Here is a 14,656-nt window from a genome sequence, read left to right as displayed (position 1 = left end):
AGAAAGTTTACTGCCGCTGTCTGACCTCCAGAACTGCCTCTCACATGAACATTGTGTGATGAAAAAAAATGCTTCCTGTTGAAACCTTGTGTTTTGGCTATTTCTGATATCCATACTGAATGACAGAGAACACCATCCTGCTGGTGCTGTTCTGGGTTCCCAGGAGAGCAGAGCTTAGCGTTAGACTCAAGTCAAGAGCAAGCTGGATGCAAGGGACAAGTACAGTTGAGGATCTGACACAAGGTTAAGCTGATCTCAAACTACAATTAACAGCCCAGCTGAAACAACAGAATCACTGCAGAGGAACAACGGATATAAAGAGACCCAAGTACCAAACAGGGAAGCTCAAGTGGACTTTATTATAGTTATTAGAATGTACAGGGACATTTGTGCACTGGTTCTTATTGCATTCCTCAAATTCAACATAGGAGCAGCCAGATGCTGAAGTACTTGTACCAGCTCTTTCCTTTTTGCACATTTAGAATGTGTAATGTGGGACATCTTTAAATCATTTTCTGAAATATCCTTGAAGAACAATGTAGTCAAAACCAGGCTAAACGATTTCTTCATAGACTGCTTGGTATTTCAAAGAAATGCTATAAATACCAAACATCTTTAATAAAAGAAGTTATTATGAAGTGCTAACAGGGTTGTAGGATACAGATAACCGATTTTACCATCGCCTTTAGAGTCTTTAAAGTCCATTCTATTCCACGATCTGGAAACAGTCCTTGAAAACTTCATTATAACACTATTTCTACTATTTCTTTAATACAAATATTTACATACTATATATTAGTACAACTTTTATTTCCACACTTTAACGATTCCATCCCTCGATGCAGTTACTATAAATCCTTGCGTGGTCTGGAAAGTTGCGATATCTGTGATAATATCATGATGTCCGACGGGGAGAGACTCTGGACCCTTCCGAGGGGTCTCATCAGTGGGACCCAGTTTTTGCTTGTTTTGAATTTCCTGTACAAAGTGAGAAATATTATTTACAGAAAGGTAAGCATTTGCAAAGGGCAATTATCACACATAGTAGGTTGTAAAAAGATCAAAAGACCTCTTCAAACAAACAAATCCAAAACCTCCCATCCTTTGATGGCTTTCTTAGGATTACTCCTTGGTTCATTTCTTTTCATCACACACAACCTAAGTCTTAATCTAAATTGACATTACGGCTCTCTGATTAGGGATGTTTTTTTGACATATTTATTTCAATGACACTAACTACTAAGATTTGATAGTCCTATGGGGGGGGTGCGGGGGGGAAGCTACAGCGACACATACATCTTAGCTTCCCAAGGGTTTTATAAAACCTGTTTCAATAGCATGAATGTAATTAAGAACTTCACATGAAACACTCAAAAAAAAAAAAATCGTAGTGCATTGGTAGACCCTCACTGACTTGGACTTTTTTTTTTTTCCCCTAAGTCACCTTTGAAGTAGCATTCATTCAATTGCACTGAAAGAAAACATTGTGCTATGCAACAACTAGCAACACTGCCCGTTCCAAAAGTCACTCTGAAGGATGTAATAAAAACTGCAGAGTTTTGCTACCATGTTATTTTGGTCCCAATACATCTCACAATGCCTTGCTAAGATCCTACACAAAAGACGTTCCAAAGACTGATCAAAATCAAAAGTGTTAAGACACTAGACTTCAATATCCCAAAAGAAACATGACTCTGGCTTCTGCATGTAAGTGTTATTTGGTAAGTCTAATTCTGTCAAAAACAACTGATTTTTTCTTTTAAAATAATTTCTTCCTAACTGCCTGAAAATGCAATGCTGACACCATCCATAAAAGTAAGAGTGAGAGAGTTATAATTAAATCCATCATGCAATTAATGTAACCCACGGTGCCGTCCAAAAGGCAAGCAGAATAGGTGTCTATCAAACAAAGCAAAATACCTGAACCACCTCCGTGCCCTCAATTATCTTCCTGTAGTAGGAAACAGATGGGCAATTAGAACTTCCAGCAACAACATATGATCTCTCAGGGTAGGCTAGATCCCAAAACCTAAACACAAAGAAATAAAATTGAGATTAAATTTTATCAGCTTAATACAGCTGTTTAAAAGCTGTCTTGCTCTTAGGATGAAAATGAGTGGGCACAAATCCTATATGCTTTCTACGCTTAGTGGAAGACAGCGATGCAGAGAAATCAACATTCATATCAAGCTGACACATGAGTTATTGTTTTGTTTCACGCAGCCTATCAAGAACTTCACAGAAGGGTACACACTGTGTTTCAGAGGAGCACCGAGTTTTGCGCTACTTTTGCTGAGCTCACTGCTGCTTACTAATCAACACATCTTCAGCATTATTGTTTTGACTTCTTGGAGCTTACTTATGCAATGCTTGGCAAAATTTAGTACACCGGCAGGGGTGGAGGGGAAGGTGTCAAACAAAAACGTTGTTGGTTTTATTACCTTATTTTCATGTCTGAGCCTGCTGTCAGTAATATGGGATTACCAGATGCTGGACTACAGTATATTCCGTGGATGCTGTGAGAAGAAGGCTAGTAGGGAAAAGGGATATATATAAAAATAAATTATCACCAATAGCTGTTGCCACTCTTCACAAAGGGAATGCATTCTTTACCACATTCATCCATCCATCCATCCATCCGTCCAATTTCCAATGTTTCTGACAAATGCCAAGTTACTTTGTTAACAGGTCACATCTTAATATATTAAGGTAAATTGCTTCCTTTTATTCCTTATGTTTCACAGAGCAGTGCAACAGATTTAACTCCGCATAATGCTTTTTTGGAATCTTGGAAATTACATTCTCAATGATGGCAAATGAGAAAGATTGTTTCTAACAGAATCAGGCAGGCGAATCATGCCTAAAAGCACATGGATGCTCAAATTTTTATGCTATGAAGGCCTTAAGGGACAGACATGTAACGGAAAACTAGCTTGAATCACAAGTTCCCTGTGTGCAAAGTGCGTGACCAAAATGAACTCAACCTGCAATCTTTGTAGCACGTACAAATTTGAGTTTAGGTAGATTCCAGATCTGCAATTACCATATTTATAGAAGCAGCTGTGGTTATTTTTGTGTATGTATTTGTGTTTTAAGAAAGATATCCCAGATTGCTCCTTCCCCCATTAACTCCTTGAAGAAGAGCAACTTCATGCTTTAAACTAGCAGTTAAGTGTAGTAGTGGCATTATATTACAGAAAGAATGTGCAAAAGAGCAGATGCTTACAGAATTATGCACTATCCCAGAAACAGCAAGTAAAAGTAAGTACAAGATGCCACACCATGAGTTTTGGCTTTGCCATAATCTTTACAGGCTTGACCGGCTCACGGGTTTTCTAAGAACTTGACTGGATATAGCAAGTGAGTATTACAAGTACATTCCACAGATAGTGGAAGATACCAATGAAGATTCAGGTTACACTGCTGTTTTACACAGAGGATTTAATTTTGACAGCAAAACAATTATGATGCCAAAATAAATCCCAGGGCAAGTTCCTGGTGCCAAACTGGCAAGGCCATGGAGACAGGTAACTGTACTGATGCACAGCGTGGAGTCTGAGGTTGTTCCAGCCCCAGCTACAGAACAGAAACAGGAAAAGAAAAAGACCAGACCTGCAGTTCTGAAAGAGGAGGTGCGCTGCTGGCCCACAAAGTGAAGCGTCGATCGCCAGTTTCCATATCCCACATGGAGACTTCATTATTGCCTTGAACAGCTACCAGAAAGATATTGCCAATGCAAAAAATATGAAACAGGTCGGTTGGCTCTCACTACCTGTGTTCTACTGGCATGATACAGAGGGTATGACATAGAGACACTCTCCACTTGCTCCCTGCAGCATTCGCGTTAGTCTTGCTTTAGCAGTAAAGCCATGCACGCGTTTTGTCAGTTTTACTGCTTAGAAGCTTCACTAAAGTGCCTCATTTAAAAGAGTTTAAACAAAACAAGCTTTAATCTCCAATCCTTTTAAAAAGGTATTAAAACCTCAGTTTCCTCCCTAGATAAATTCTCATCCTGCTTTGAGAAGGATGGATAGTCTGTTCAGCATGGTCATCAGGGATCTCGGAGATTACTCCCGGGCAGGTAAGACAGCAATCCAAAGCTACAGAGTTCAGTAGCTACGATGATGTTCCACACCCATGTTTTGTGTGGACAGGCAAAGAATTCTGTTCAAGGGGTTGTTTACATGCCTGGCAGCAACCTAGCAGGCAAGGACTTTTTAGTAATATTCCAAAGTGATGAACTTTGTCACTCATTTATTCTTTAGCAGGGAGGAAACAAACTAGAAAGCACAGAGAAGCTGGCTTTATTTGTATGTTTTTTCAAGAAATTGGTTTTATCTCCCAGGATGGCTAATAATTAAAATAAGAAGTGAAGCCTACGAAGCAAGTAAAATATGAAACTCAAATTACTCTCATTTTACAGCAGCTTTATCAATTTTGTTATTGTCGGATTAGTTTAAGCTACTTGTCCATTTCAGAATGTGTTCCTGACAGGAACACTTAAAAGTATATGATGGTGCTACATGCAGTGAGGATGAAGCAGCTGTGATCATACCAGATGAAGAATCTTGGGAGATTTTCAAAAGCTCTAACCCATGGCACAGCTGGGTTAGATTCAAGTGGGAATTGGAATGGGACAACCTTTCAGTCTCTGCTCTACAGAGGCACTGAAGGCAGTGGCAGAATTCCCATCAACTTCAACGTATGTCACAATTTTGGGTTTTGTTTTTTATAATATTTTGTCCTTAAAAAGCGATGTGGTAGACAGCACACAGGGAGGGACCCTCATGAGAGTTGTAATGCTCAGAAGAGGAGAATTGTAAAGGTTGTCTGTCATTTTCGTAATGGCTTAATGCTACTTGCCACCACCGCCTGCCTGCCGCCCCCCCCCCCCTTTTTTTTTAATTTAAAAAAGCCAGGAAGAGCAGTGTCAGGACACAAGTATGAACCTTCCCTTTTTCCTCTGCCCAAGCAAAGCACAAGAAAAACTACAAGGAAGAAAAAAACCCAACTCCCCCCAGGGCTTGAAGCAGAAGCTGAAAAGGAAGCTGCTTTAATCACAACCTCTGGCAACTGGGAGGTGGTTTAAGACACCTTTTACCTGCAATTACCCAGGACTGATAGACAGGATGCATGAGCAGGCGTCTGATTCGGGCCTTGGAAGGATGAGAATGGCTGGAGATAGGTAACTGAAACCTCATGTCCCAGCATGCCATGGTACCATTGCTCGTTCCTGGTGAGAGAAAGCTCCCTATAGTCAGACGGGTAAACATACGGGCTTTTGCCCATATCCTTGTGCTCTGTTCCTAGGGAGATGGACTTCAGCCTCAAGTACTGAGAGGGCAGAATACTTCCCACAAATAGATCAGGAGATATTTCTCTCCCCTTGTTTGAGAAAAGCATATTCTAGTCAAATCAGATCAAGCAAAAGCTTGAGCTATAGTTATTGTAAAAGAAAACCAGAAAGAGGCAGGGAGAGAGAGAAGCTAACAAGAAATACAGGCTTACCAATACACAGCCAGCATTGGTGTATGTCCACAGCAAATGAAGTTATGAGGCCTAACTTCAAATCATGTTTCAGTGTCCAAGCGTTGCTGCTAGATCGCAAATCCCATCCAACCAGAGATCCATTAACTGTACCGTAAGCCAGTACTGACTGGGCTCCTGAATTGAAGTGATGCATATCTACCACACAGCCATCATCCTTCAGATCTAAGGACCTGGGTTAAAAGGATAAACTAATTTAGAAGCAGGTATGACTCCCTCCAAGTTTAAGACTCCTTCCAATAGCTAATGCTGAGCAGCATTTTCCTCTTCATGTCACTTCTCAAGGCATCTGCCAGAAACAACTTTCCGATTTCAGTACAACAGATGCTTATGCTCTCTCCAATCTCTCTGCCGCTAGGACCTGCAAGCCTTCTACAGGCTAGTAAAATGCTGTCAGCAGCTCTTTGCAAACATAAACACAGCTCTGTGCGCTGGGTCTTTCAGTGTGTTTGATACTTCTCTCCCATCCGGGCTCCACGTTTATCAGATATTCATCTACCCAGAGTTTACAGGGAGGAACGCCCCTCTCCACGTTACACTGCCAGCACCGTCATCAATCACTTACTGTGTGTGCAAATGAACACCTTCTTCAGGCACAAATGCAGTGTATACCAAAAGGGAAAATCCGGTTTGTAGTTTCCATCTCCATTAGATTCGGCTTATTTCATTTCTGAACTTAATCCCAAATAAGACAGGACATTTGAGACAGATACCTTTTACTTTGGACACAAAAGAGGTCTTTGAGATGGTTGCTAGATTTGCTGGGGCCTCGACATGTCCCTCGCTCAAGCTGGAAGATTAAGCTGTTGAATCAGTGCCAAATATTCAAAAACTGCTCATGTGGAGAGAGGTAAGAAAGAGCTAAACCATCCCCGAAGACTCCCCTAAATAGTATCCCATCCCCCATATCTTTGCCACCTTACTCACATTAAAATCATGGGAGAAAAAATTGCAGGCCTAAGGCCAAACCACATGTTGTACATTTGTAAACGTTTATCTAATGACCTGTAAAAGAATCTCCAAAATTACTTTATAAGTATTAACATCGTAACAGAGGAGGTAAGAAACTACCAATGCCAGTGCGTAAATAAAAGAATTGAGAACTATTCAGACTGACTGATTGTTTCAAGCTCAGAACGAGTCCAGTGACACAGGAGGCACCAATAACCTACAGCTATCAATCCTCAGCCCTGCATGGTCACCTTTCAACCCTTCTTTATGAAGCAGGATAAGATCATGGATTACAGCCTTCCAGTACAGCCTGGGCTCAGCCAGCAGGAAGCCTGGAGCAAATCAAGGGATCTAACCGAGGGCTATACTAACAGCTTGAGCTCTGCGATGAGATTTAACTGTTCTAAGTACATACCTGCTTTGTATTGGATGAATTTTAGGAGATTTAGGGAGCTTTGAAGCTTCAATACCAAGAAGCTGGATGGCGCCATTATCCGAAGCTATAGCCAAGTAATGTGAGCCTTGGCAGAATGTAAGTGTCTTTACATGTCCTCCAATCCGAGAGTATGTCAAAATTGATCTAAACAGCAGAGAGAGAGGGGGAGGAAAAAAAAAAGAGAGGGGAAATTTTTTGTGGCATGTAAAAAAAAAATTATTTCTCTCAAACACCTACTTAGAACCAATGACCCTTGAGAGAGAGCTCTCAAAATAACATTTTCTAAGTGTTCCAAAATCAGAAAGCAACATAGCCTAAGTTGCCTCTGCAAACTTAACTCCTCATCTTTGAGCCTCTAGGTCATGACAGTCTCAGATTTGTCTACCAGTAAAATAAAAGTCTAACCTAGATCTGTAGCAAAGTAGCATACTGTAGTTACTGTTGTTTAACTGACACTGCAGTCCACTACATCTTTTTCGAAGTATTTAGAGACAGACATCCTCTTCTCCCAAAGATACCTCTCTCACAGAGACGGTCAGCCCTGTACCACCTATGTTTCAACCAGCAGTACAGCTTTCCTGCATCAAATATCAGTGGATGAGACAGTTAAGCATAAAGCTAATTTGTTCCAAAACCCTCAGATGGCTTTAAGCAGCAGCACCAGAATATATTTATGGCTGCATAGAAATGAAATCAAAAAGCCTGTAATTACTACAACTGCGAAGCAGTCCCTTTGCATTTGCTAGCAATTTTTTTTCTTTCATTACCTAATTGAAACAGCAATTTAATATTTTATAGTTGCATGCAAAGAGGAACACCAGTATATATCATTATTGAAATCTCCAGCACACCCACAAGTGATTCATATTTTGCTCCCTGCTCTAATTTATTTTGCACTCTAAAACAGCAGCCCCCAAATCCTGAGAGTTTTAAATCTACCTGGTTGTAGTGGTTTTTCCTTCCATTTTCTGGCTGTTCCAGATTTTCACTGTGCCATCATTTGAGCAAGTGGCAAAAATGGAGTGTTCATCAGAGACCCGAATGCGGTTCACTGCAGACTTGTGTTCATGAAGGTGAGCTACCAACAACCCTTTGGGGCGCCATCCTGCAGGGAAAAACAAAACCATGAAGTTTGGTGTTGATTTCATAATTTAATAGGAACGTCAAAATCCCCCTGATCCCATCCACCAACAGCTATACTGGGATATGCAAAAGCTTCTGCAAAGTACAGAAGGCACTGAGCTAACGCATCTTAAATATTAAAGGCAAAAGCCTATTTGCTCAATTCTAAACTAAACCCTGTTGGCAGATCTGGGTAAGACTTTTCTTTTAGACAGGTTCCATGTACATTCAGTGAAGTTACAAAGAGCCCTTCTTCGTAGACTTTGTAGAGATACTAGTGCACAGTTCTCCTGCTATCAGCCTATGCAGACTGCTGTGCTGCAAATGGCAATCCCGTAAATGCCCAAAATGCACACAATGAGCAACACATTTGACAGACTTAAGTTCCCGGATTGTCTGTAGGGTGCCTGAAGTGACAGGCTCAGTGTTGCACTACATGCTACATTGCCAGTCTTATGTACCTAATAAAATGAAATAACAGCTCTTCTAAATCCCATAGAAAATTTATTCCAGAACTTTGAAAATAAATTGAGGAGTTGAGCTGGCACGCAATAATTCTTGCCAAGAAATTGCCAACATTTGTGCAGTGTTTCCTCCTCTGAAATAAGCAACGCAGAAGTATCTGGCTGCACTTCTAACGCACATCTACTATAGTGAAGGATTAACAGCAGATGAAGATCATGAAGGACAGAGCACAGCAAATTTCAGAATAAGACACAAACTTTAAATATGAACATTTTTCTGGCACTCACGCACTTGTGTGGCAGAGCAAGTCAGCTGCTTGTATTGGGACACGTTATTTCATAGGTTGTTCTGTAAAACCCGCTTCAGAAGACAAACACACGGCTTAGCCAAGCTCAGTCGAGGTTAGCTACCTTCAAACGTTATCTGCTTGGACCATTTTCCTGATGATTTCCTACTACTTCTCTTAAATTGACATGGTAGCTGTATATGCCCAGGTGTGTGCATTTATGCTAGATTTACCAAATGACTTCAGCATCACTATGTTGAAAACTGCAAGCCTAGCTGGTACAGATTCTGTTCCCAAAATCTGGAGTTTAAGCACATGAACTGCCATTAGTAGAGGACTGTCAGGAATCTCCATATGGGATACCCAGCAACCAGAGGATGGAGTGGAGAACACCAGCAGAAAACACTGAGAACTGATCTGGGTAAACCCCAACCTCAATTTGGAGCTTCAAAATTTAAGTTGGGGCCATAGGAAGATGACTGCGATTTAAAACCACGTTTTCTCCCAGCGTGGCTGCCAGAGCCCTAATTAGCAAAACCTGGGTGTCGCTCCTTTCTGGTAATGAAAAGGTAAAAATGCGCCTCCTTCCCCTCTGAAAGCAACAGTGTAGTATGGGAAGACACATCTTCCCTTTGTGGCTGGGCCCTGTGTCGCTGTCACCACTGCTGGTGGGGACAGGCTCCTTTGTAAACAAGTGCAGCTCAACCAACCCACTCCACTATGGGTGCCACTGGGTAAGAAAACCTGTCCAAGAGGTTACAACACTCACAGGATGGCTGAAAATCTGGAGCCACCCCAGGCAAAATACATTTCTCACCTCCCAACACAGTGCTTCGCCCCTTGCCCAAACCAAGCTACAGGCTGTTCAGGATGGCAAGTTATCTGCCGTATACCTGGTTACAAACAACCCGCTTCAGAAAACTCACTGGAAGAAAGCGCACAACCTGGACTTCAGACCAGCGGTTTGGATCCGTTACTGCAAAGGTAAAGATCTCTGCACCAGACCCTCTTTCATAGGTCATGCATGAATTTTGCCAAATAGGTGTTCTGCATAGTAGGCACATTTCCTAAACTAGTAATTTCCTCTTTTCCTCATCTTTTGCATTTTTTCCTTGAGATGATGTTGTTTCGACTCAAATTATATATATTTTTTTTGGTATAACAGCCTCAGTGGCCTGTGATTTACCTGGAGGTGGGGGCTTGCTCTCCCACTCAGCATTCTCCATCATCTGTTTGGCAAGTCTCTCTGCATTACACTGTTCTCGCTTCTGCTGGATCAGCTGCTGAAGTTCAGTTTTGCAAGTGGTGATGCGTAACTGGTGTGCAGATGGCGACGCTGTACTGCTCAGTACCTGTATGGTCGGTTTCCTGGGTTGAACAACGGTTCCATCAGATGGCTGTAAGAGATAAGCGCTTAAAAATATATGCCTTACATTCTACGCACAGATAAATCCTGCTCTTAAGATTACTGGACCACACTGAAGAAAAGTGGAAAAATCTTTGTTATTGAATCAATCAGCAAATGAATTAGCATTAAAAAAAATTTCATGCTTGCATGAAAACAATTAAAAATAGTGAAAATTATTATTTATAGAAAAGCTTAACCATTCATTTATTCTACCCTGTTTGCCTAGTTCGTTCTGTATTCTATTTGTAGAAACTGTAATGTGCCATGCACACCGCTTAATGTGATTATTACAGAAGCACTTATTGCTCTCAAGATTGACAGAATTACAGGTTAGCTCTCAAACGATTATTTGTTTATATTGGACTTTAAAAATAAAAGCGTGAAGTGTTTCCCTCTCAGTTCAGAGTGGACACTCATTTAAAGCTAGCAGAAGTTAATCTCCAACTAGAAACAGAATAGAAAGAAGTGTTTGGTCTCAAGAGATGCCTCCGCAGCCTGCAGGGCTCCCAGCCCATCCTTCTGTAGCCAGTACTAAGTATTACAGGTACAGGATGTCTAAATGCAGCTATGATGTGATACACCAGTTCCAAGTTAAAATCATGACATCTTTCCTCTTCCTCACAACACATATCAGGGCATGCAATTTGAGGAAAAGTCTTCCCCGCCAGAACAGCTTGCCTAATAATTGGCTAATCCACAAAGCCCCATCTCTTCATGCAAAGAACAGAAGAGCTTCACTAACAAATAGATGCAAGTGACTAAACTTACTTCCACCCTCTCTCAATCCCCATTTTAAAAATAAGAACTTGAAAGTCAGCTACTCTGCTGGAGAAGACGCCAGGGAATAGCACCAGTGTAAAATAACCTTCAAACAAAACAAGAACGCCACATCCCTATAGTCCCACTTGGCTTTAAAACAATTGAATCATTTCAGTTTAAGATGCGAAGATAGTATTTTTCAGCAATACCTGTGGGGAGGATGACAAAGTGGCACAAATGCCAGCTGAGGACTCTGAACGAAGTGGTTTCCCAGCCTGGATGGCTTCAGGATCAGTAGTTTGCCCATGTCCTTTGGGTATTGGCTGAGAGATGTTAGTTGGTTCCAGGGACCCAAACATGCTTTTCCATTCTTCATTTACATTTGAATCTTGCTTTACATGTTTTCTAGCTATAAGCAATCGGGAGGGAGAGAAAAAAAAACCAAACATAATCACGACAACATTCACTCAGGCTGGTCATTACTTTCAGACTACATGCGAGTCCAATGTTTACATGCCAATTTATTATTTATATAGTTAATAGAGAAAAACGTACTGCTAGGTTGTTTAAGCCAGCTGACGGGGATTTATGAGGCAAACAGAACACACGTGGCAAGTGCTCTGTTTACACCCTCTTAATCCTACAGTTGACTCATGCAATAAGTCATTCCAGTATAGGGAAATTTTGCGTCTAGAAGGGTGCAGGATTAGAGTCCATATAATTTTTTCTTATGAGAGTTACTCCATTACTGGCATAAGACAGGGATAAATTTGTAATAGCACAGTATGCAAATCATTGTCAGTGTCAAATACAATCAGTTTTCCATCACAATCGCAACATCACCTGTAGATTCAAGAATGTTATCTGTAAATAGGAAATTTATTTATTTTCAGCATTCCTCTGGAGTCACTTAAAACTGTAAAATATAGAAAGCAAAATGAAAACATGGGACAAATTAAATTTGGACAAAGTCAGCAAAGAAGTTAAAGGCGTGAAGACTTTGCAGGTGACAGTTTTGGGTGAAGTCAATCACTTCCAATACAGACTTCATATACTAACTTTTAAATCCTGTCCACTCCTGACTCCACAGGATGCAAAAAACTGAGAAATCCTGTACTTATGTACTTTCCTTTAAAATGATATGCAAAACATTTGCAAACTAGCATCTCAATTCTGTAAATAAGATGGCAATAGCTACCTGGTTTGCAGATATTTCTGTATTTTTACATCTGAAAACACAGAACCTATCAGTGGTGTACAGAGGAGGGCCTTACAAGCTTGACAGAGCAAAGAGGAAGCTCACTGTCTGGAAGAGAAGAATTTTGAGGATACAGAAAACTGGAATAGAGTGAGCAGCAAGTGGATTTCAAAGCTGAACAAGGAAATATAAGAGGTTTTTCAAGCTGAAAGAGGAGAAGGCAACAAAGTAAAATGGGGGTGGATGAGCAGCTGGAGAACCCTAAGGTCAAAAAGCACGTACTTGGTGGGTGAGCAACAGCTGGCACTCCTCAGTGCCAGCCTGTTTCAGCATCACACCTAGGCCTCAGTTTCCTCCAGGCTACCTCAAGAAAACATCCTGGATTTTCACAGTAAAGAGCTCATCGCTTGAGAGGAAACAGATGGCAGAAATGTAGCCTTCATAATTTACACTGTTACCATGGGTCACTACAGTCCTGTTTGTCACAATCAGCTAAACACCCTGTGCATATTACTACTGCAGATGCAAACTGATTTAAATACTCTCAGGGGCAAAATATCCCCGTCTTTCACTGATCCAGAGAGCACTCCAGCACCTCACATTTCAAATAGCAGCAGTAATTTCCTTATTGCAAACTCAGTGAGGATGGTGATAGTTATGCAGGCTGAATTACTGAGAACGCTTGCTGAGTAAATTAAAGACTTAATTCTCTGACCCTGAAAGAAAGGCTATACTTTATCTATACAGACCACAAAATATACCAACCACGTTTGTCATCATGCTCCTGCTTTGTTTTAACAAGATCCACTTGTCTCCCAGTTATTCCCAGAGCTGACAAGTCAATCACCCCTTTCTGACTGCTGTCATGCAGGTGGCTCTGATCCACTATATTGGCTTTAGCTTTATTTGATTTTAACATAAAGTCTTTCAGTGCTAACAGTTTGTCTTCTTCCTCCTCAGTCATCCCCTATAGAATGAAAGAAAAGATATTATTATATACTTTTGAACAAGAACATGCATCAAGGCATGAAGATGTAAGAAGCAGTAAGATTAATGACTTGCTCAGAAGTGGAAGGAGAGAGCACATCCCCAGAATTCAAGGCATCAAGTCTACCACTCATACAAGACTGGGTAAGCTGCTGTAGTGTAAGAGTATATATTTTAGTGGGCATGGTGTTGTTGGGTTGACGGTTGGACTCGATGATCTTGGAGGTCTCTTCCAACCTTAATGATTCTATGATTCTATGATTCTAATATCTTTCCTCCTCAGGAACAGGGCTAGGAATAGTGAAAGGGCAGAACAGCATTTAATATTGGATCACTCTCTCATGCAATCTGCTTCGTTGCCACCTAGGTTGTGCTTACAGCCGACAAGCCACAGGAAAAAAAAAAAAGGAGGAAAATAAAAACCCGACCCCCCCCTCCCCACACACACACTCAGCTGCAGACCTTCCTTTTCCCAGTTCTCACTACTTTGTATGGGTGATTCTTTGTGTTCCCCATAAGCCTCAACACTTCAGCTCCCTTTGGCTTTTGCACTGTTACTTGCCTGTCCATCTCTTCAACAAATGCATACTCTTCTCTCCAACACAATACACAGCACATATTCTATAACACTGAACCATTACAGGTGTGTCAGAAATCTGAGACATATAACTGAAGTCTTTAAAAAGAGGATGTATTTGGAAAATCCAAACGTAAGGTTGCCCTATTTCTGGCAGATCTTTTCAGAATCTTCCTTAACTTCTGAACTCTTTGTCCTACAAGCATATACTGAAATCAATGAAGTCAATGGTTTGCAGGATCAGAACCTCAGACTGGGAGTCCCTCAGAGCAGCAACTGCAAGGTTAGGGTCTGTGGAGACATACAGAGCCCAAGAATCTCAAGCCTGACTTTCAAAGTACAGAGGAAAAACAATCACTTGTGAAAGTAGCTTCTTCAACAGCTGTGCGATGGCAGGGTCCTCTGGGGGTGGGCAGTCAGGGAGAGCACCATTCCTCTTCTTCTGACGCATGTGAAGGTGACGGAAGAGGCTTGTGATATCCTTTGATCTTAAGACATAATCAAATATGGAACGGCTGACAGGCTCTTTAAGTACACTTAGCAGGACTATTTCTTTATCTATCTGCAATTCAAAAAGAGAGACCAGTCAACATGGAGGAGGATGATATCCATATAAACATGGGGAAATCTAGCAGTAAATGCTGTCATCACATGTCTACAATGTTTGCACTTTTTTTTTTTTCCTAGCCTGAAAGTCAGTAACTGGACAACTGCAAATATTAATATAAAAAAATCAATCTCTTCCTCTGAAGGCATGTCCTAAAAACCAGTTTCCAGCTCAGTCCTGGAGAGGTGCTTTCAAACCTAACAAAAAATCACATAGGACTTAAAAATTATTGCACATGATTGTGCCAATAATCTAGATTCAACTTCTCTCCTTTCGTGAAAATAATATCTTTCCCTGCGTTGGTCATATCAGA

The 14,656-nt window shown here is 41.0% G+C and overlaps 1 protein-coding gene across 1 annotated transcript in view; it reads right to left on the bottom strand.

Annotated features, from left to right (window-relative positions):
- Positions 1–340: 340 nt before the first annotated feature.
- Positions 341–14,656, bottom strand: part of PIK3R4 (phosphoinositide-3-kinase, regulatory subunit 4) — a 27,446-nt gene continuing 13,130 nt past the window's right edge. The window contains exons 8-19 of the mRNA XM_009331259.1: positions 14,095–14,298; positions 12,938–13,139; positions 11,184–11,383; positions 9,994–10,204; positions 7,874–8,039; positions 6,914–7,078; positions 5,509–5,720; positions 5,102–5,233; positions 3,613–3,713; positions 2,442–2,530; positions 1,921–2,029; positions 341–978 (exon numbers count right to left, since the gene is read on the bottom strand). Coding sequence (XP_009329534.1) covers positions 808–978; positions 1,921–2,029; positions 2,442–2,530; positions 3,613–3,713; positions 5,102–5,233; positions 5,509–5,720; positions 6,914–7,078; positions 7,874–8,039; positions 9,994–10,204; positions 11,184–11,383; positions 12,938–13,139; positions 14,095–14,298 — 1,962 coding nt within the window. The 3' untranslated portion in view covers positions 341–807. The remainder of the gene's footprint in view (positions 979–1,920; positions 2,030–2,441; positions 2,531–3,612; positions 3,714–5,101; positions 5,234–5,508; positions 5,721–6,913; positions 7,079–7,873; positions 8,040–9,993; positions 10,205–11,183; positions 11,384–12,937; positions 13,140–14,094; positions 14,299–14,656) is intronic.

The sequence above is a fragment of the Pygoscelis adeliae genome, unplaced genomic scaffold, assembly GCF_000699105.1.
Source record: "Pygoscelis adeliae isolate BGI_AS28 unplaced genomic scaffold, ASM69910v1 Scaffold99, whole genome shotgun sequence".
In the NCBI taxonomy this organism is placed as follows: Eukaryota; Metazoa; Chordata; class Aves; order Sphenisciformes; family Spheniscidae; genus Pygoscelis; species Pygoscelis adeliae.
Note: the sequence above shows the minus strand (reverse complement) of the source record. Positions and strands in the feature narration are given on the sequence as shown.